The sequence below is a fragment of the Pituophis catenifer genome, unplaced genomic scaffold, assembly GCF_029215685.1.
Source record: "Pituophis catenifer annectens isolate HBS135680 unplaced genomic scaffold, rPitCat1.0.hap2 SCAF_1, whole genome shotgun sequence".
NCBI lineage: Eukaryota > Metazoa > Chordata > Lepidosauria > Squamata > Colubridae > Pituophis > Pituophis catenifer.
Window position 1 is genome coordinate 59,709,104 of NW_027256881.1, and position 21,091 is coordinate 59,730,194.

General features: G+C 36.0%; 1 protein-coding gene across 3 annotated transcripts in view; it reads right to left on the reverse strand.

Annotated features, from left to right (window-relative positions):
• Positions 1 to 23: 23 nt before the first annotated feature.
• The window catches only part of CMTR1 (cap methyltransferase 1), a 44,792-nt gene continuing 23,724 nt past the window's right edge, over positions 24 to 21,091 (reverse strand). For all 3 annotated transcript variants that reach the window (XM_070932459.1, XM_070932458.1, XM_070932460.1), the window contains 14 exons: positions 19,984 to 20,080; positions 19,075 to 19,207; positions 18,262 to 18,441; positions 16,348 to 16,404; positions 15,400 to 15,457; positions 13,894 to 13,962; positions 13,198 to 13,329; positions 12,557 to 12,679; positions 11,160 to 11,251; positions 10,749 to 10,817; positions 9,937 to 9,984; positions 8,765 to 8,877; positions 7,982 to 8,090; positions 24 to 2,536 (listed from right to left, as the gene is read on the reverse strand). In XM_070932459.1, the coding sequence (XP_070788560.1) occupies positions 2,401 to 2,536; positions 7,982 to 8,090; positions 8,765 to 8,877; positions 9,937 to 9,984; positions 10,749 to 10,817; positions 11,160 to 11,251; positions 12,557 to 12,679; positions 13,198 to 13,329; positions 13,894 to 13,962; positions 15,400 to 15,457; positions 16,348 to 16,404; positions 18,262 to 18,441; positions 19,075 to 19,207; positions 19,984 to 20,080 (1,416 nt within the window). In that variant the 3' untranslated portion in view covers positions 24 to 2,400. The remainder of the gene's footprint in view (positions 2,537 to 7,981; positions 8,091 to 8,764; positions 8,878 to 9,936; positions 9,985 to 10,748; positions 10,818 to 11,159; positions 11,252 to 12,556; positions 12,680 to 13,197; positions 13,330 to 13,893; positions 13,963 to 15,399; positions 15,458 to 16,347; positions 16,405 to 18,261; positions 18,442 to 19,074; positions 19,208 to 19,983; positions 20,081 to 21,091) is intronic.

Below are 21,091 nucleotides of genomic sequence, written 5' to 3' on the forward strand. Positions count from 1 at the left end.
GTTTACACCAAAAAGAAAACACATTTTTAAATTATAAGGATTGTATTGGCAATGCAAAGAACGGACAAGAAATCACAACTGATACATGAGTTCAGAGAACACACGCTGTAAACATTTCTTTCAGCAAGACATTTTTACCTCCTTCCCCTCACCTCAACGCTTCACAGACCAGTAAGAGAACAAACAAGAACAAGTTGAACTATCAATTGATCAAATCTTTCTAATTTTCTCTGTACTCTGGACATTTGGGCTCTGAATCAACATGAAGTCATTTTTCAGGACTGGTATAAATTTTGTTTTAAGGTTTCTAGGCACACACTCTTAATATTTTTAAAACACTTAAATAGTTTCCCTAGGAGAAGGTCACAAAACGGGGCCTCTAGTTACAGCCAAAGTAAATAAAGGGAAGGCAGATAATTTGTGTACCACTGACTCCATATACAAGCTTATCTACCACCAATCACTCTTTAATAACAGAAACTAAAATCAATCTTGCAATGAAATCTTCCTTCTGAAATATTCTAACTTGCGATGAGCTTAACTAGAAATATAATCTGAAAATTTGATAACATCTGTTGTATTTAAAGCAAAATGACTCTGACCTATTGGTTGCATCAGGATAGTCGGAAAAAGTGACAGTTTCTCATCAAATTATTTTAAAGCCAAGGCTATGAACTGTAGATGTCAGATTATTTAATCGCTGTCACTTCTATTGCAAATAAACACTCAATTTGTTGTTTTACCCTCTAGTCTGCTCAGACAAAAAATTGTATTGTATGGAAAAGAAATTTGTTTTGAAACACGGTCCATTCTTGCCAAAAGAATCTTAAAAGGTAAATCTTTGTTTTCGAACTCGCAAAAGAGATTTAGCAAATCTCAGAACTGAATCTCCAATATTAAGTGCTTTTGTATACTTCAGCTTTGAAAGAAAAGGAGAGCTTTAAACTTCCATTCTTCCCAATATATTTTCAATAGAGGAATCTAGAAATAAGATGAGATGAGATGATGGCAATTAAACTACATAACTGCTATTGCTAAAGTGAAGTATTAGCTATACTATACTTGAAGTGGCTCTGAAAGCTAGAACTACCGGTATTTATTTTAGCTAAGATTAAGATTTACTGGCAGTGTGCAAACATTTCTGAATTCAAAATATTGTGAGTTCAAAACAGTGGTTTCAAACATTCTAAATGTTCTGAAACATCCCATTATAAGCATAAAGCTATTTCAAACTTGAAGCAAAATTGTTTTGAGACTTAAACAGTTCCAGTAAGAATAACCATTCTAAACTTAGAATAATTCTTTCAATCACAAAACATCTTGAATTCAAATATTTTGCTCATTTCTACAGTGTGTAGAATTTAAAAGTTCTCCTGTGCTAGTCAACTTTAATGGAGATAAAATCTATATAGAAACTTCTGCTTTCCCACATCAAATCCGTTTTTGACCATTTTCTTTGGGAGCTGAGACCTGGCTAATGCCTTCACTTACAAGACAGTCATATTTCTTTAAAACACAACATAGGCACCACTTACTCAATTACAAAGTCAGTATCTTCCTGCCAATGTGTGCAAAGGTTCAGTTTTAAATTTCTGAAGCCAAAAGAAGATGCTCTCTTTAGAAGTATGCAGCTCTTTCACAGGATCTAATTTATATAGTTCCTCTAAAGCCAATTCTCTAAATTGCAAATCTCCTTTACTTTCTGAAGGGAAAGTACTGGGTATAGAATTCAGAGAGGAAAATACTTGCATTGCCATATTTGAAAGTGGAGAGGGAGAAAAAGCATAATATATTTACTTGCATAGAAGCATGAAAATCCAACTCTGATGAGAGTCGCAAGTTATGTTGACAGCAAGTGTACCTAAATTACTAATTCAAAAACTCTACCTGTCTGGTTCCTTCCTGCTAAGACCTGAACTCTCAAAAATCTCTAGGCTGCATTCACAAGCCAAATTACAAAAACCAAGTACGCTTCCCAGTGGAATCACAGAGAAAGGAACAAGAAAGATTACTAAAAGTATATTCATTTTTCTGTCCTCCTTTAAATAGCTTTGTCGAAAGTTGTCTGGCCTTCCATTTTACAAAATGCCACGTGTTCAGTGCATCCTCTTCTTTTGTTGCCTACTAGTAGAGCCCAGATGTCCGGGGGAGGGAGGAAGCCCTAGAAGATCCAGTGATGATCCATTCAGAAGAACGTGCACTGCTCCAGTCTTAACGTGGCCAGGAAGCAGGTACTTATATACTGTACGGTTTCCAATCCAAAGCTTTCTCCCATTTCTCTTGGATTGAGTCCTTATCATCCAATCGAACCACTTTGAAAAGTGTTTTTCTCCATGGCTCCTTGCTGACTATTCCACACCTGGGTCATTCCCCATACTCTAAGATGTGACAAGAGAGTAATCACAGAATGAAATGTCGTCTGATGAAGGATAGAACAGTTTCTTTCGATAGTTTCTCTGAATCTTCTTTTTTCTGAGAGTCGTGCATTTTGATACCATCATCCCATTCCCAGAAGAGGCGACCAAAGTAACAAATGCTGCATGCAAAAAAGATATAAAACAGTGTAAATATTTGGCTGAACTGATGAATACAAGGCATTTATTTCATTGGTAGATTTATAGCCATCCTTTCCAGCCTTTATAGGGTGGTATAAGGCATCATCCAATTTTTCCTAGAAACAACTATAAACAACGGGTTGGGCTGAAAGATAATGAATGGCATGCGGTCAACATTGGAACCTTCATAGCTATGGGTCTCCCTGGTCCTAATCTAACAGACTCCCTGGTCCTAATCTTTATACCTGCAACCTGATTGCAGGTATAAAGACCCCCAATCATGAACATTTCTAGTTTCTCAAAAGTATCAGGGCAAATGTATGTGCCTGAGCCAAGTAATCATGGACTGTATCAGGTTAAATCAGAGAGACCCAATCTTGAAGGCCCAGGGACAAAATCTTTAAGGAAAATATAAGCATAATTATTTAATGACTATTATTAGAGTTGGCTCACTTACAGAACTATTGTTATCATAAGCACAGCAAAACCTATCACGACAAGCAAATTATAATGCTAAGTATGAGGCAGCAGGGGGCCTGAAATATAAAAATGCTCATCTGAATCCCGATGTTCTGATCCAAAAGAATTTAACATCTATATCACACTGATATCACCACGCCTTTGGCATGGTGTACATTTATTTTCAAAAAGAAACAAATTATATATGCTTAATGGTATCTAGCCATACTAATAAAGGAGAATATTTGTAGCTCAGGCTTAACCTGAGGGGCCTTTGGTGCTGAGCTTGCTTGTTTTCTTGCAGTTGTCTCATTATCCAAACTAGGCAACCTCATCAATGCTAGTGACTGATGATGTTACCTAGTTTGGGTAACGAAACGTCTGCAAGAAAACAAGCAAGCTCAGAGAGCACCAAGGATCTTTCATATCTAGCCATTTTTAAATCTGAAAAAATATGAAATTCTGGGTATAACTTCACAAATTAAATTAGTTCTTATTCTGACATTTGGTTAGTCTGCTAAATTTATATTATTAAGACCAAAACAATCCCTAAACTTAATCAATGTGTTCCTAAGTGGCTATAATGGACAGTAAAGGAAAAGAAAGAAGGGTGGGAGAGACAGAATTATGGATTATTCATATTATTTTTATTCTTTAAAAAAAACCTGAATACATACAAATATACGGCAGAGAATAGCCTGTAAAATAAAGGAAACAGTACTCTGGGGAATTTATGAAACCCTCACCTCTTTAGCCTTTATGGACACAGCAACCAACTCTAAAAACCACGGCAGGGAGATGAACCAGTATGGCTAGGAACTATGTTAGGTTGCATTACCTACAGCAGGACCTTTCCAGCCTCTCCATTCTAGATACCCTGAATGACTCCGGTAAGGGAAAAGATTAGGTAATTAAAATCCTAATCAATGTCTATATGTTTGTTTTTATACATTTCCATATCCATTCTTCTTTTTGTTAGGGGGGGGGGGGGTCAGCATGTCAAGAGTGAAAGTTTGAGCTACGAAGAGCTATGTGCCTCTTCGTTTCAACTTGCCACTAGAATGGGGAAGGGGGGAGGTGTTACTTTAGAATGGATTAGTTACGAAAGTGAAACCTTTATGATTCCGCTGAAGACCGTTAGTGCCTTAAACCTTTTCAAGGACATCATGATGGGTGGAGTTGAAGCACAGAGTTCCCATAACAAAATGAACTTGTTTACATGGACTACATGAGAACTTGGGGGTTTGGCTGGGGAAATTATCCTTTAATTCTATGAACTGGTGTCTGGGAACTTCAGAGTTAGTTTTGCTTTGACATTACTATGCAGTGTATTCAATAAACAGTAAGATTTTCAGAAACAGAATAAACATGGGAGTTTTATTTGGATTCTCGAGCTGGATGTTGACACTTACCTTCTATTGTTTCACACAATTACATTGACTTAATTACTTTATTTTGTGGCATTAGCTTTACATTTCCCCATGAAAGTCCATAGTTAGCAAGGGAGGGAGAGGAAATTGCCAAGAACTGCGAAGTGGAAATGTCTATTTTAAGCTGGATTTGTAGACTCAGAGCATTAGAAGTCAGTATCTGATCAAAGATGAGAATTTTTTGTCTTTACTCCAATGCCTTAATTAAATGTCTAACTTTAATCAAATATTCTGCAGAATCAGAAGGACTGCTACTCCAAAGGCACCCAAACCTATACACAGAAGATAAAATACCAAAAACTGTTTTATTTGTATATCATGTCAGAACATAGATGGATGGGATGACAGCCCAAAATAGAAATTGAGAATTTTAAAGCATCTGGCAAGGGAAATGAAGTAAACTCCCAAGAATATATAAAAATGATTTACATAGAAAGATCTGACAAAATAAATGCAGTAGGAACTATAGCAATTTTCTAGATAAAAGAAACTGTGTAAATACAGAACTTTTTATATATACTTAAAAAAGTTGTGTGCTCATGTAGGTACACCTGTTCCTTATTTGAAACCTTCTTACTGAATAAGTATTCCAGAGCTCAGATTCTCTTCTTGATTTGAGGCTGCTGACAAATTGATAAAAACCAAGCACCTCACAGCAAGAAATGTAACAGCCAGGCCCAACAATTACTGGCATTTAATATTCACAGTCTATTTAGTTACAGTATTTTAAGAAATTGATTATTGGACTCGAAACATTGTGTCAAGAACATATATCAGTGTCTATTTATAAACACACTAAAGCTCGCATGGTAATGCAATGCATCCATACTAAAACCACACTCAGAATAAATCTAAAAATACCAGGGCTGAAGAAGCTTCCGTCTCCTAGTGAAGTACTGTCAGGAAAAGTATTCGGTGTGATAATAAAAGAAAGAAGAAAGTTTGTACAAAACATTATTTACTGTGCTTAGAGAGCAAAGAAAAGAAGCTCAAAGGATTCATAGTATCTGTCAAAACCCATCACTGAAAGAGGAGGAAAACTAGAAACAAATCAGGAAAATCACAAATCTTGGCAGTCTTGCATGTGAGAATTATATTTCACCATCATTAAAAGGAGAAACTAAAGAATAAAATATTTACTATGCTACCCCTCCATCCATCCAGTTACTCCTTTAAATGGTTTTCCCCCCATTATTCTTTTAATTTAAAAAATGGGAAGCTGCAATGCTGCAAAGATAAGCATTGATCTTTAGGATCATGTTTCTTGGAAAAAGTACATCAGAATCTGCAAATAAAAAGGGGGATGGCTGCAGCTCACTGTTCTCTTTGCCCATATGCACACTTTCTACATAGCAGAAAGCATGAAGGAAACCTAGAAGTGATAGCAGGAAACAAGATGGCAAATAAATGAAAGTTTTGTGAATATCCATAACTATGATGGCAACCTATCTCCACTCCCACCCAAACTAATAGCAATTTTAGAAGCGCGCCCTCACCATGTTCTCAAAATTTCAAAAGTGCAAATATCAACTTAAAGATTTCCTGTCCCGGGCATGGACACAAAGTGGGTAGAATGACAAAGATTGGTAAGGAATAGATGAGAAAACTTACAAATTAGGTGCTAGTAAAATTGTTTAAACTATTTTGAGAAAATTGAGAAAAAAAGTTGTTCTTAAGTTCTTACAGAAATTCACTTGAGAGTCAGAGAAAACCCTGAAGTTACAGAGTGAGAAAATGGAAGAAAGATAATATAGAAAATCAGAGAAAGTTTCATCATAAAGTTATGAATGAGAGATTAAGCATCTCTGAGAAATAAATCTGTACATCTCTAGCTGACAGGAAAAAGAAAATCCAGCCTTCCTTTATGGCATAAAAACAATGAATGGTTGAGCACATTTCTTACAGAAAGCAGCTGCAAATTTAAAGGAAGTTCACAAGATCAAAGACTGTTATCTCAAAAGAATCTGAGGCAAGTAAATCAAAACAAGATATATTTTTTTCAAAAATACAAAACAGAAAGATTGTGAAGCTGACTGAAGGCTACAGAAACTCCACAAATTTAAGGATTAGATTGGTTGTTGGAATGTTCACATCTTTGTTTCTTCCTTGACTAATAGAATTGTGTCCTGAGTGAGTTCCTCTGAAGTACTGATCAGGGGAAGGGATTTTTCTTAAAAAAAAAATTCTCCCAATGAAATGATGAATTAGGTTTAATTAAGCAGGGAGACAGCCCATATTAATTTCCAAAATACAGACTGAACAAGGCAATCTGCAAAATGTATTTATGTGCAAGCTGTAAAGCAATCTGTACTTCAGAATGTTGCCTACAAAATATCTTTAATGTGTCATCAGATGCAGAAAGTCATTTACAACTACAAAAAAAGCTCAGACATCCAAGATGGTTCTGATAAAAGGAAGAATCATTGTAAAAGCATAGGAAATAAGTAAGGAAAGAGCTATGAATTAAAATATAATGTAAGCCCATTATAAATTACAAATTCAAATGGAGTTTGTTTATTTATAAATGAAATAAAGAGTTGATGCAGTTGATGCAAACGCAAATAACAAATGCAAAAGGTGGTATAATATATAACAAACTAGCATCTGGACCTATAAACCAAAGAGATTTGCTACAGCTCAATTAAGAAATTAGAAATGAGCAATAATGAACTGTCTTCTTACTTCTCTCTTAAAGTCTAAGGATTTCAAATTCACAACTCACTCTCTTTGACAGCAGGTTAATCTGCTGGACCCAGCACAGAAAAATCCTTTTGCTTGGAATAATGAATTAATAATGCATGTCTCTACTTTTGCTTATGTAACTCAAATATTTTTAATTAGCTATTTAAAGATATTATAAGCATCCAGAATTCCCAAGCACTGTCAGAAGTGTTGATACAAATGTCTTCTCTTAGACTATTCCTACACTTGGAAACCAATTTCTGGTTTCCCACTCTTTAAATGCTAATATTTCTACTTTGTAAAGTTTCACCAATTTCAATAAGAACCTAAGACTCATCATTCTTTGAAGAAGCTAAACAAACGTTAGCATGGCTATAATACTATTCTGAAGGTGCCTAAGAAAACTCTGTTACATAAAGTGATCTATATTATATTTAATGTGTACAGTGTTTGTGAGAAATAAATTACCTCAGTCCCCATGTGAATTCCATTTTAATTTAATTTTATATTCGTAATATTATGGTACAGTCATAGAGAAGAAAAGAATTTCCTGTCGTAAAAGGATGAAAGCTGACAAGAATCAGAATCCAAGTACGCATCTGTGCCGGAATCTAAAATATCTTACCAGAGCTTACCAGACTAAACAAATTTGGTCAGTAAGGAATGCAATGTCTTAGAAAGCATATTGATTCAAAATTGTCTCATATGTTTTTATTTGCTTTCCTTGTTTTTAGAAATTAGTACAAACTTTACAGAACAGAAGGAGAAATAAATAAATAAAAAGTTCTAATGTGATTCTGCATCTAGCTTTTTCCTCCTGGATGAATTGCTACTATTTGCAAATTCAATACTCACTGAAATGGTGCTACAGATTCTGGAGGCAGGTCGTACGTGGACTTCTTTGTTGCCTTATTGTAGAAAAACTTTTTGTTAGAGGTTTTGCTGAATGCCATTGTCCAGGGGTCTTTGAAGAAAACCAAGAAGACGGAATCAAAAAACAAAAGAGGAGAAAGAAACACATCAAAATTTCTAATTGTAATGTTCCTTTGTACCATTCTCAGCAAACTACTTAACATATAAACTATTGTTTGGCTAATGCAGCATAAGAACATCAAAATAGAAAAATAGGTAATTTCTGTAGAACAGCAACCATACAATAATCACAATACAGTACTTTATTTTTTAAAATTCATAAGCAACCCTGCTTTGAACTAAAAGGTTATGAGGTGATTTTGTGCCAGTTACTAATGATGGCTGGTAAGGAACACAAATAGCATATGAAGAAGCTAGTTACAGCAAACATCTTTCAGCATTTTAAAGTTCTTTTCAAGAAAATAAACAGAAGAATCCAAGAAGCTCTCCCTCGGCCTCTAACATTTTCTATGCACTTTCTACCACCCGAGGTAGGAAGAAAAGACATTAAAATATAATAAGGGGGCAACAAATCAAGAAGGAAATCCGTGTTTGTTTTTTCTCATTCTACAAAGCAAAAATAATAAAAAGTGTCCTTAATTTTCTCAACATCATCCCCCCCCCTTACACACACACACACACAATGATATTGATCCACAGTGCTCAAATTCCAGGCCTCAGGCTTGACTATTATATCAGACTTTGCATGAGTAGAAATTGATTTACCACTGACAGTCCGAACGATGTACAATCCAAAAGGTACAAAATGCCTGTCATCACGACCAGTGTAGGATAGCCGTGGGATTCCACCTGAGCTCTTGATAACCTTCATTTCTAACCTAAGTTAACAAACATGTGAAGAGAGAGAAAGAATAAGAATGAGAAACAATCAGCATCTTTGCATAAACTATAAGAATCTCATAAGCTCTGACAGTCAATATGATTTGGTAGCAGGTAAAACAGGACTTGGACAAAGAGATCTAGTTTAAATTTTGTTCAATACAAATTCAGTATTGGCCAAATCAGTTCAACACCTTAGCTCTCTATCACAAGTAGTGATTTATCTCAGACAGATGCTGTAAAGATGAAGAAATCATAAGGTGGTTGGGTCCACAATTTTTGGATGAAGCTTGGTACCCATTTTTTTTAAGGTAGAATTCTATCTCCTCCAAGAATTGGAGTCTTGTCCCTAACATTACGATGCACCTTCCAAGTTCAACGTGAAACCCTATGATAAAACATGGCTGCTCGCTATGTATTCTGAAGCCTCAAGAACTGCAGAGCCAATAGAAATCCCAGCATCCATCCATAATTTGAAGTGTGAATTTTGAGGAAATAACTTTCTTGTCCATTTCCAGATGTAAGTAGAACCTTGAGGCTGTTACATTCATCAGAGATTGGCGGAATGCCTGCAAAGGCTTTGAATGAGTGTGCTGAGGGGCTCAGAATATTATAAAGTATAATAAGAATAAAAACTGTGAGGGAAACTAAGGTCAAATTCTTCCATGAATCTCTGCCATAAACGAAATTCATATCTTACAAGAGGTAAAGTGATGAGGAATGTTGATGAATGGTTTTTTAGCCCTAAGTATGACTGCATCCAGATTAAACTGATTTTTTTAAAAAAGACATTTTTCCAATAGGTAAATATCTATTCCACTCTTGTTTTAGGCAAAAGTGACATCATCATACCACACTGTGGTTGTTGTTTTTTTAACCCTATTGATTTGGCAATAAGGCATAAATGATTTTCCTTCCAATATATACTCTATACCTTTTCTTTTTTCTACAGGCTGGTCAATCTGAACATAATAATACTGCTTTCCCAAACAGTAACAGAATTCTATGTTTTCAATCTGCAAATTAAATTACGTTTTAAAAAAATTCTGAGGACTTACCTCAGAAAGATCTTTTCCATATCCTCTAGCCTGTACACTTCCTTCACTCTGTGGGAATAAAACCAGTAAGCTTGGATATGTAAGCGCCAACCTCTGACTGTATCTAGGTTTCCTATAGTCCCCTTCTAGACAGAGTTGGGAACAAGCTATGGAACTTTTGCTGAATATTTTTAATACCTTGCCCTTTAAGCATATGATGACCCCCACACAAAAAAGGAGAAACCGCAGCCTTCGTGATTAAAGAGAAAAGATTGAAGAAGACTAAAAAACAATATATAATAAACAACAAAGAGTAACTGCACATAGTTTTTAAATATTTGTTCACTCTCGGGATCATTACAGAATTGAATTTATAGATTTAAACATTTCTGGACTGCAACAACACCAATCCACTTGGTAATTCCAGATAGCAAAGTCAAACCATTCTGCTGAGCAAGTTAACCTTGCCATAAATTGTTGCTAAACAGAAAAATGCAGAATTATTCGTATAGAGAAAATTAAGGCTAGCTTTTTGAAAGTCTGTTCCAGCAAGTGTTATACAGTATATGCTAAATAAAAATCACAAATGGGCTTGCTTTTGGGGGAGATGCTTTGGAGTCAGTGGGGACTGCAAGTGCCTTGACACATTCCTGTAGTCTCCTTGGCAAAGATTTTTCAAAAATAGTTTTTACTGCCTGCTTCCTGGGGCCAAGAGAGAGGGACTGATCCAAGGTCACGCAGCTGACTTTGTGTCTAAGGTGGGACTAGAACTCATCCAGTTTCAAGCCTGATGTTTTAACCACTACAAGAAGAATCCAAGAGGACTTGTTCACCTGATGGGGCTCATATCTGGGCGGCTAGGTTTAGAGACAGCTTTCACAAACTTTTCTGCCAGCTGAATTCTGCAATCAGAAAGAGAGATTTATACATGGTACGGTACTGGACATTAAGAAAACTTATATGAGAATTTTCTGCAGTGTCTGCTGAGCAGATATTCCCAAAACAAACATAAAAAAATGATTGGATTTAATAATTCAAGCCTCTTCTGAAGAAAAGGTGATTAGTTGTTACCTAGTCATCTTTCCAACAAGCATGTCTCCTTTGATAAAGTGGACAAAAAGAAAACACAAAGGTTTCTAATATTGATCTGAAGAACTGTCTTGAACAGTGCAGATGAAAAGTTAAAAGGAGCCCCACTATCCCACAAAAATATTTATGCAATGGTCTACCCAAACGCTACTTACCGCTGATTGAAATGCTGCTCTTTAACATCACTGCCATTCAGCACCAAAGCATCCAGGATGTGGATGGCGTGGATTTTTCGCTGGGCTTTGCCCTAGAAAGAAAGGGAATTAGTAACATCTCAAAGTGCTACTCCTTGCAAAAAATGTGCATATCTGCATATAGTGGTAGTCCTTATGAGTGACCACAGTTTATTTATTAAATTTATATGCCACTCATCTCACTTTTTTAAGCAACTGTGGGTGGCTGAATCTAAAATTTAGTCTGTTTCGATTTGGACCAATATGCAGATTTTCAGGCAGAGGGATGGAGAGACTTTAGTTCAGCTGGAAGATACTCAGAACAGATTGCAGTAAATTGAGATCAGAAATTCAGTCATTAAGTGAAACCTTAACAATGCTTAATCTTACTTTGGGGTTTGTTTGTTTTTCTTTACAGACCTGCAAAATTCATAAATGCAAGGATTGGTCATAAAGTTATTTTTCCATCACAGTCATAACTGCTAACAGTTGCTGTATGAGCCAGTTGCTAAGTGAGATCTACTTGCATTCAATCTGAGTTTATATAAATGAGATTAAATAGCACATTTTTTAATCAAAAGGTTTATTTAATCAAAAGGAAATTTAATCAATTTCTCCCCACTACCTTCTCTTTTATGAACCTTGAGGTCAAAAGTAATTTGATCTTCTGACTGGCTTTTATATATTCTTGGGTTTTTTCCCCCCTTTTATTGATGTTTTATTTTATGGTATGTCTTTGGATTTGCAGACACGCTTAGAGCCAATGAAGTTATTTCTCTGGAATTATGCCTGTAAATGCAAAACCACTCTGTCTTGGAAGTATGTGATCTGAATCTGTTCAGCCTCCAGCCACTGGGTCAACACTTCAACCGCCTCATCTCTTTGGCCCAGAGATAAGATACAACGCAGAGCTTTTCTCTGAGACTACCTCTGTTTTTCAACCATGTGATGCTTATTTTAGGGATTATACTACAGGCTTTATGTTGTTTTCCTACATCAAAATAGCTGAAACACTTTACTTTTTTGCTATTGTGGCCACAATTAGTCCACTTCTGCTTTTGGCCAGTGTTTCTCACCTCAGCAACTTTTAAGATACGTGGATTTCAGCTCCCTTAGTTCCCAGCAGTCTATGCATCTTAAAAGTTGCTGAGGCTGAGAAATTCCTAGCCAAACATAAGGATTTTTTTTTCCTGTCAAGGGCTAGATATCCTGAGGGACAATTTACTGGGAGCTGCACAGTGGTTATAAATGTGGCCAGCAGAAAGATTGGTTAGGGACTAAGTTGTTCTCTCTCCTCTCTCTTTTCATCCATCACACTGTTCAAGGAAGGAAACAGGGCAAAAACATTTCAAAAGAAAACATCTCTGAAGGTCACCAACCTCTCCTTTCAGCTCAGGAACAATTTCCACACAAAGAAGTGTATCCCGTGGCAGTTCTATCTTCAATTCCAGTTTGGTCCAGCGGTCCAACTGGCGACCAAGCCAAGTGTATATCTGAGACTTCTGCATATAAGCAAAAAAGGAGGTAGTCGGATTAGAGGCAGAAGCAGCACACCAAAGAAACCACATGCTCTCAAGCAGTTTGTAGTATAACGGGTGAGAGAAATGTGCATCCAAACTAGGATGATGTCTTAAGAAGGATATGAAAAAGATGTTATTAGGAAAGACAATAAACATTCAGTTTCCTTAACAAGACTCTCTAACTATTCCCAAAAATGTGACTTAATTTCACATAAGAAATATTAATTATTATAACCAAATAAGCAGAGATACTTGATATTTCATATTTAGTTATGAAACAAAGTTTTCATTTATCTTCAAATGACAAGGAGAATCCACCAGTCAAATTATCATCTTGGTAACATTTTGTTTCTTTTGTGTGTCTTCGAGTCAGTGTTGACTCCTGGCAACCGCCTGGACAACCAGAAAGAAAAATGTACCTAATCTAAACAAATTCCACGTTACTTAAAATATATTATTTCACCTACTGATATTAACCAATATGTTTAATTATCACATACCCCTAATGACAGAAGGAACTTCTGCTCATTTCCCGATACCATGCATCTGTAATCCAGCACCGGTCGAATTTTGTGCAAAGTTTTTGAGTTGAGAGGAGTTGATTTATAACTAAAGATCTCTACGTTAGTACCCTAAAGCAAAATTGAAAGAGACAGAATGAAAGAGAATTCCACAATTTATTTCAATATGGTGACCTCCAGAGATCTGATCTGTAACTTTCATCAGTCACATCTACTGAGCAAGCTGACCAAGCATAATGAGAGTCTCTGAAAGAGACTAAGTTGAGGAAAGTAAAGGGCTAAATCTATGACTAGCATTAAAATACATTACAATGCTTTATGTACTGAGATAGCAGAATGTGCTACCTTCAGAGCCTATCAGCATGATAAATGCTTATCAGCCTACCTATCTTAGCATAAAGTAACTTCCATGAAGCTTAAGTTCCATCTTTATATATCCCTTTTCCTATAGTTTTAGAAAAGGCTCAGCCAATTGAATCTAACCATAGTGTCTAAGTGAAAGCCCTTCACAGTGCATTTCAAGCCAGCAGCTTTACAAGAATGTTAACCAAAGAACAGCTGACATTAAGTCTGGCCAGGTATTTTTTTTAATCTTTGCTTTCTATGAATGGCACCAAAGAGGGCATGAATGTCATCTGAATATCTCGACACAGAAAATGGGGAAAAAATTCTTACCTGAGTTAGTTCATAGAATTTGGACAAGGGATCAGAAGAGGATGGAGCAATTCGGGCTTGGTCTGGAATCTAGAAAGATTAAAAATTTAATTAGTTTAAAATTATAAATTGCCTACATTTCTCTGATTTTTTTGTATTATGTAAGAAAAAAAACACGGCATTTTACTATAAAGAAAAAAACAGACAATTTTATTCTTGTAGAAGCTATTGTTGAATCAAAATATTATTTTTCCATATATATTTTTATCTTCTCAATCCTCCTTCCTCATGAATCCCACACAAAGGACAGTGGGGATTTCCTGTTATAATAAACTACCCGTGTGGCCTTTGTCCATGCCTGCAAATTATCCAAAAGAATTAGGCAGTTCATTTAAACGTGAATGAGAATGAAAGTTCCTTTTCAAATCAGTAAAATACTTTTCATGCAATACATTATTAGCCTATAAAACAGGCTGCAATAAAAATCCCCCAAATCCAAGATCCATGCAGAGAAACCAACCTGCAATGAAACTATTAGTTCCCTTCAGCTATTAGCAATAAACTATATTTAATTCTACTGCATTATCTACTCTGTAATTTCAATGAATATTTATTATATTTGAAAAAAAATACCCTTATATGAAAGATTTCAAACCTAAAATGTTGCAGAGATCCTTGCAAGTTCTCAGCTAGCAATCTCTATTTGGAGATATCATAACAATATCAATATTTTTTTTTTACTTTGGGATAATTAGCCAAGAAAACACTGTATTATGATTCCTCACTTATAATTACATTTTTATACATCCACGACAAGTTTTAATTGTATGACAACACTGTTACCATAATACCTGCATCATTCAGGATGTCAAACGTTTTGTTGTGATTATAATCATGGGATAATTTAGATAATTTTACTCTTGTTTTCTTTTTCCTAAAAACAAGGAATATATTTCCAACTCTGTCCTTCATCCTTCCAGTCAACTGGGCCAGTCAGCAGTTTTTCTTCCTCAACAATGAGTGCTTTTTATTAACAGAACTCTTACTCTCACAGAAACTAGCAGAACAAGCTGCCATCTGAGGAGGAAGCAGGATTTTCAATTCAGAGATGAAATGCTATCATTTTAACTTCCCAAGTCTTCCCTGCAGTGACAGGAGTGAAAAGAAGACTAACTTCTAAAAGGCTGAGACTTCACCTGTAAAATAGTAACTTCCAGCTGTGTTTCAGACATATTAAAGAGGATTGTGTCAGCTGGATAAAGAAGACAGTACAACTAGTTTAAGAAAATCATAAATAATGCCAGACTAGGTCAATTTGTACCTGCAATGTTATTAAAAACTGACATCAACTGGTTGCGAAGGGTCATCCTGAGCATACCTTTTGATCTTCTAAAGACAAAAGAATCCTTTCTGACAGAGAATATATGATGTTCTTATTCAGACTGCAGAAACCTAGTTCTTATATTAAGAAAGTTGAGAACCACAAAATACAATGGTTGTAATATTTTGCTTCTGTGTCTTACTCACCCCCCAAAGTCGGAGGCATTCTTTTCGGATATCAGCTTGACGTGGTTCATTCAAAGTCCTAAAAGAATATATAAGTGTCTAAATCTTCCCCCAAAAAGATACTTGAGGTTCTTTTTATCCCATCTACTCAATGATAACTTATTACTATCCATTCATCTAGTCACTGAGTCACATTGCTTGAATTGGGTGATCTTATGAATAGATAATACATAAAAAAACAATACAGGTGTCCTCAATTTACAACGGTTCACTTAGCAACCACTCAAAGTAATAACAGATCTGTGTTGGGGCTACTTATAACCCAGATTCAAACTTCCAGCAGACAGACAGACCGACCAGAGACACAGACACACAAACACACAAACACACAAACACACACACACACACACACACACACACACACACACACACACACAGAGTTACATGACTGAACTACAAACACTTGACAACACAGCCACATTTTACAACCATCATGACTTACAACCATGATGGGCAGACTTCATTATGGTCGTAATTTGAGGACTACCTGTAGTTTTTGAAACCCAATGCTGCCTCACATATAAACTTGTTTCCCTACTAGTATGGCATTCTTGCGTTTGAAAAAAAACTCAATCTATAGTAGCTCAAATAAGAAAAAGCCAACCTACCATATTACAGATTTGGGCCATAAAAAACACTGCTTCTACCGAAGGAAAATCAATAGGACAAATTTAGTGACAACACACTAGGTAGGGCCCAGTGACTTGAAAGACAATAAAATCCTACTAAATTTACTCTAAATCAGTCCCATTGTAATCATACCATGGCTAAATTTGTACCTTACCACTATAAATGAAAATTATATTCATGAGACTAATTATGCATCTCAGAGAATCTACACATTAATTTCCAGTAAAATTCTTAAGTATAGTTTTGTAGAACACTTTTGAAAATACCAAATCTACTTACGTGTCTTGAACAAAGGCATGAATTTTGGCCAGGGCTTTAATCTGAACAGCACAGAATCTGCAAGAGAAAGCAGGTCTATTCTAGAGCATTCAGAGGAACTTGTTAAATGAAAGTCTTATGAATCAAAATATGGATTAAAAAAATAAGAGGCAGAACAAAAATAAAACATGTAGATTTGTACCACATTATAATGAATCGCATTGCACTGATACTGTTAGAAATTGAAGAGTATTTCATTTACAATTTTTGCTCATGATATTTTTCATTGGGTGAAATCCAGTGATTACTGGATCCCTTATCTATATTACCACCGCACATTTTAAATGTGTGTGTCAAATTTTTCAATTTTCAATTTCCAAACATTAGGAGTCCTCAAAACAGTGGTTACTTTAATATCATTTAGATGCACTTGGTAAATAACTACATAAACATCATAACTTTTTAATATCTTGTTTGTTTCATTTGCCCAACAGGGATGCCTACACCTCCAAAGATCTGAAACTAATGCTTCAGGCAGCAAAATAGTAGCACCTCTCTGTTATTCATTAAAGCAGAACCTCTCTTTGGGCTGTCACAAAACATGAAAGAAGACATGGCTACTTTAACATAGAAGACTAGAAAAACGAAGTGTATATTCTCATGAGTGCAGAGGGGTGTTTGAAGCATTTCTTTCAAATAGTTTTCAAGTGTGCACTAACTCACTGTAGAATAGGAGACACAATCAGCCTCCCAAATCCTTGGGGTAGCCAGGCCTCAGTAGGTAAGGAATTAGATATAATATTCTATTTCACCACTTGCCTTTTGTCAAACATACATAATGATTTAGCTTCTTTGGTTTAAGAAAAAATGAGTCTTGGAAAAGAGATAACTTGCCTATGATATCAGAATGGAAGACTAAAATTGGAGAAAATGCTGCAATTGGGAGTATATATCCACAATAGAAGTTTAACTAATTCAAGCAGGAGTGGCTTCCTTATATGCAATATATCACAAAGCAAGGCAGATCTGGATACCTGGAATATGGTTAGGGCTCCAATAAAAACTAACAACATCTACTAATGCTTGGTGTGAAGTTTTACTATCTAATCTGTGGCCAGCGATTAGAGATACAAATAGAAGGGGATGGGAGAATATGTACAGGTTACAAATGTAATGGAGCCTACCTATTCCATTTGTAACCCGGGGATTCATAGGAGTGAATCTCATACCTTGAACCTGGTCATTCCCTTCTTTCGCTTTTTCCAAAGGACTGGCGAAGCCTACAGAGATGCAATCTCCCTGCAGGCTTCGACAAGGAAACAGCAAACGGCAAATGTCCAGGCCTCAATTCACGGAGAATAGAGAATAGAGGCTTAAACTGCGAGTTCACGCAAGATCAATAGCACAGTGCCTGTAAAGACCTGGGGGGGGGGGTGTAGGTTGAATAGGCAGGGCGAATGTTGTAGAGCCTCTGCGGTCGTTCATAAGGGCAAACAACTGCTGTGGTGTTGCAACATTCGTAATTTGGGGATTTGTTCGTAAACACTAGGGGGCGCTTATTGCATAATTTTGAACGTTTGCTAAGTGAATGTTTGTAACCCGGGGATTACCTGTAATTAAAAAGTGTTCCATGTTTTTAAATTCAGAGAGAGAGTCTTCTTCATATCATATTTCTTTTCTAACTTCCTTTGCATTTTATTATTTGCTTTTCCCCTCTCTGCATTTCAGTATTTTAACGATAAACACATGGATGAAAAAAGTATCTTATAAAATATGTTCTTATGCAAACTATTAAATTTAAAAAGATATTTTCAGATAGTAAAAATAACTTGGTAAAATCACTAGCAAAAAGAGTGCAACTATCCAAAGGCAAATCCTTTATTTTTTCCTGCAGAAAGTTTTTGGGTTTGTTTTTTGTTTTTTGTATTAACTCACCTTTCATTTGAGCGGATCATGTAGTCATAGAAATCATGATCGCCTCTGATTACTTCCAAAGGAACAACAAGATTAACATCTTGGTCAGAGTTGCGTAGCTGGTTCATTTTCATGTTCACTGTGAAAAGATAGTCTCTCACTTCTTCAATTCCAGCTTTTAAACCACGGCATATCACATACCTGTAGAGGCACAAAATACTTTTTTCCTTGTTTTTTGTGGGTTTGAGTTTTTTACACAATGACTAATACCTTTTGCTAGATTAGAAGGGAAACTCATGTGTATATGCTTCTGAAGAAACATAGATCATGCTATTAGAATGGTACAATATTTCCTGCAGTCTAGAGTTTTTGAACGACAATGGATCCAGAATCATCTAATGCTTTCTCTGTCGTTGCTATTTTTCCAAACTATTTGCCAGTGATAGAAAAAAACCTGCATGAACTAACAGTGAGCTCTGATTAATTGTAGATTATAGTAGCTTTGTCCTATTCATACTTTAATGTGACCAATATTAAGCTATTGTAGCCAATTCAAACATTTCCTAAATGATTACTAATATATATGTTAAAAAAGCAAAAAGAAAAGATCAAACAGAGTCTGGTGGCAAATAAAAAAAAAAATACTTATCCAGTGCCCCTTGCTTCCCCCCAACTATCTTGTATAGTTCTTTCTCCTTCTCTGATTCCAAGAATGGAAAATTCACAGCCAAAACCAGACATAAAACACATATCAAGATTGCAACTACATCAAATCTTTTATCACTGTTTCCTCATTCAAGCAGATTAATTGCCTTCACATTTCTCACTTCTCACCTTTCCGAATTGGCAGGACGGCTGGTCACAGGTTTGAAGATTGATACACGTTCAAAGCAGCAATACAACAAATACACAAGGCCAATACTGAATGGTGTGAATAAGTCAAAGGTTTTGCAGAGAAAATGCCCTCCTGGAGGGAAAAAAAAACAATTAAAAGGGAAAAACACATACTATTTTATATTCTATCTTTCCATCAAGAAATTGAGTTTATCTTTCTGAAACCTAAACGAAACCAAGGCAGAATGCTTTGGCTGTAGCTTCTTAATGAGTTTGTGCTCATCAAAGAACCAAGTGTGTGTTTTCTCATTCTGTCTCAGGCTTTATTAGATAACCATCTGCTACATAATTTATCATAGCAGTAAAGCTTTACCCACAGACTTCTTGAAAAACTGAACTGGGAAGATCTTGATGATCTGGTAATAGTCATGGCCAGGATTACATAAATCCATTTTATGCCTGTGCCCTTTCTTGTTTCATGCAACCCTGTTCAGACATATCTTATTCAGCTCTCATTTGGATTATTGCAATGCACTGTACATGGGGCTACCCTTGAACACATTCAGAAGCTACAAGTTGTCCAGCATGCAGTGGCATTAGTAGTTATGGAGACACCACATTACATCCATGTAACACTATTACTATGAAGGCCTCTATTATCCTGTTACAAGAATATCTACATATATCTAAATGCATTTTAGAAACAGCAATTCACAATGACAAAAAAATAAAATAAAAAAACAAAAACAGCCCAAATTGGAACACCTTGTCACTTATAGTCCAAAGTTTGAACAAATATTTTCAAGGGAAATGCTTCATAAATAGAAAAAGACAAAACAGACTGGAGAATATCTAACTCCAAAATCAGAGGAGGATAAAATATAGAGGTAAGGCAAAATGCAACAGCACCTGTCCGTATAACAGAGAGTCCTGTGAGGAACTGACAAAGCGTCAGCTGTTTGCTTAAAATCTCTTGGATGTTTTCCTGCCCTTCTACTGAGAAGCCCTGAAACACACAAAGTTAAATGCATAATTGTTTAATATCACCATCTATATGATTAAAAAATAATGGCTCTTCAGGTGTTAGCGCTATCTTCCAACCAATCCACCGTCAGAACTAATCTGTCCTTCTCTGGAGTGCCAAGTTTCGCCTTGGCTGATTGAGCAAAACATTGCTGCCACTTTCTCATCTCTCTCTTACCAACACCAACCACAGTAGAATATGCTTGTTGCCTTTCTGCTCCCTTCATTTATTATAGCACCAAATTACAACTGAGATATGTAGATTTGGGGTGGAGGGAGAGAACAGAAGAGAAAGTAAAATCAGTAGTGAAGTATCTTCCCTCTGGTTATAAACTGATAGGCATCATCTGTCTAAAGCAGTGGCCCTCAACCTTTTGGGCACCAGGGACCGATTCCACCAGAGGAGGTGTGGTTTTGCATGCTGCCTGCATCCTAGAGGGGGCTTTCCTTGTTTGCACAGCCCAATTGCTGGCATGCTGACATAAAGGATCGTGTTCTCCCTTTTACCTCATTTTTCTGTATAATCCTATTGGCAATACTCACTGAACATGCCTGTATGTAGATTGAGGGTTATTTTATAATAATTTTTAAGGAACCACTGCTATCGGTTTTCGATAATGTCTAGCTCAATGGCCAAGGTTATTCTGACAGAGGGCAGCAGCACTCAGGTCTTATACACGTGAGGCATTTAGGGAAAGGAAAAGGATGGAGTTCAGATTCCTATTACCTCTAGAGAGCCCTTTGGAACTTGGACATTAATAGGAAAATGATAATTGACCTTTCATTGAGTTTCATAGGCTCTTGACTCCAGAGTTTGCTGCGTTATTAAATAAAGGCATAACCCTCTGGGATAGATTGACTATGCATAGTTAAGTCCATATAATCCCAGGAATCAAGTTCAATTCAAAGGTATTTTATAATTATAGCAGCTAGATAAAATTTGTCAACTACATCTTGGACCTTTCACAAAAGGTCATTCTCTTGACCAAAAAAA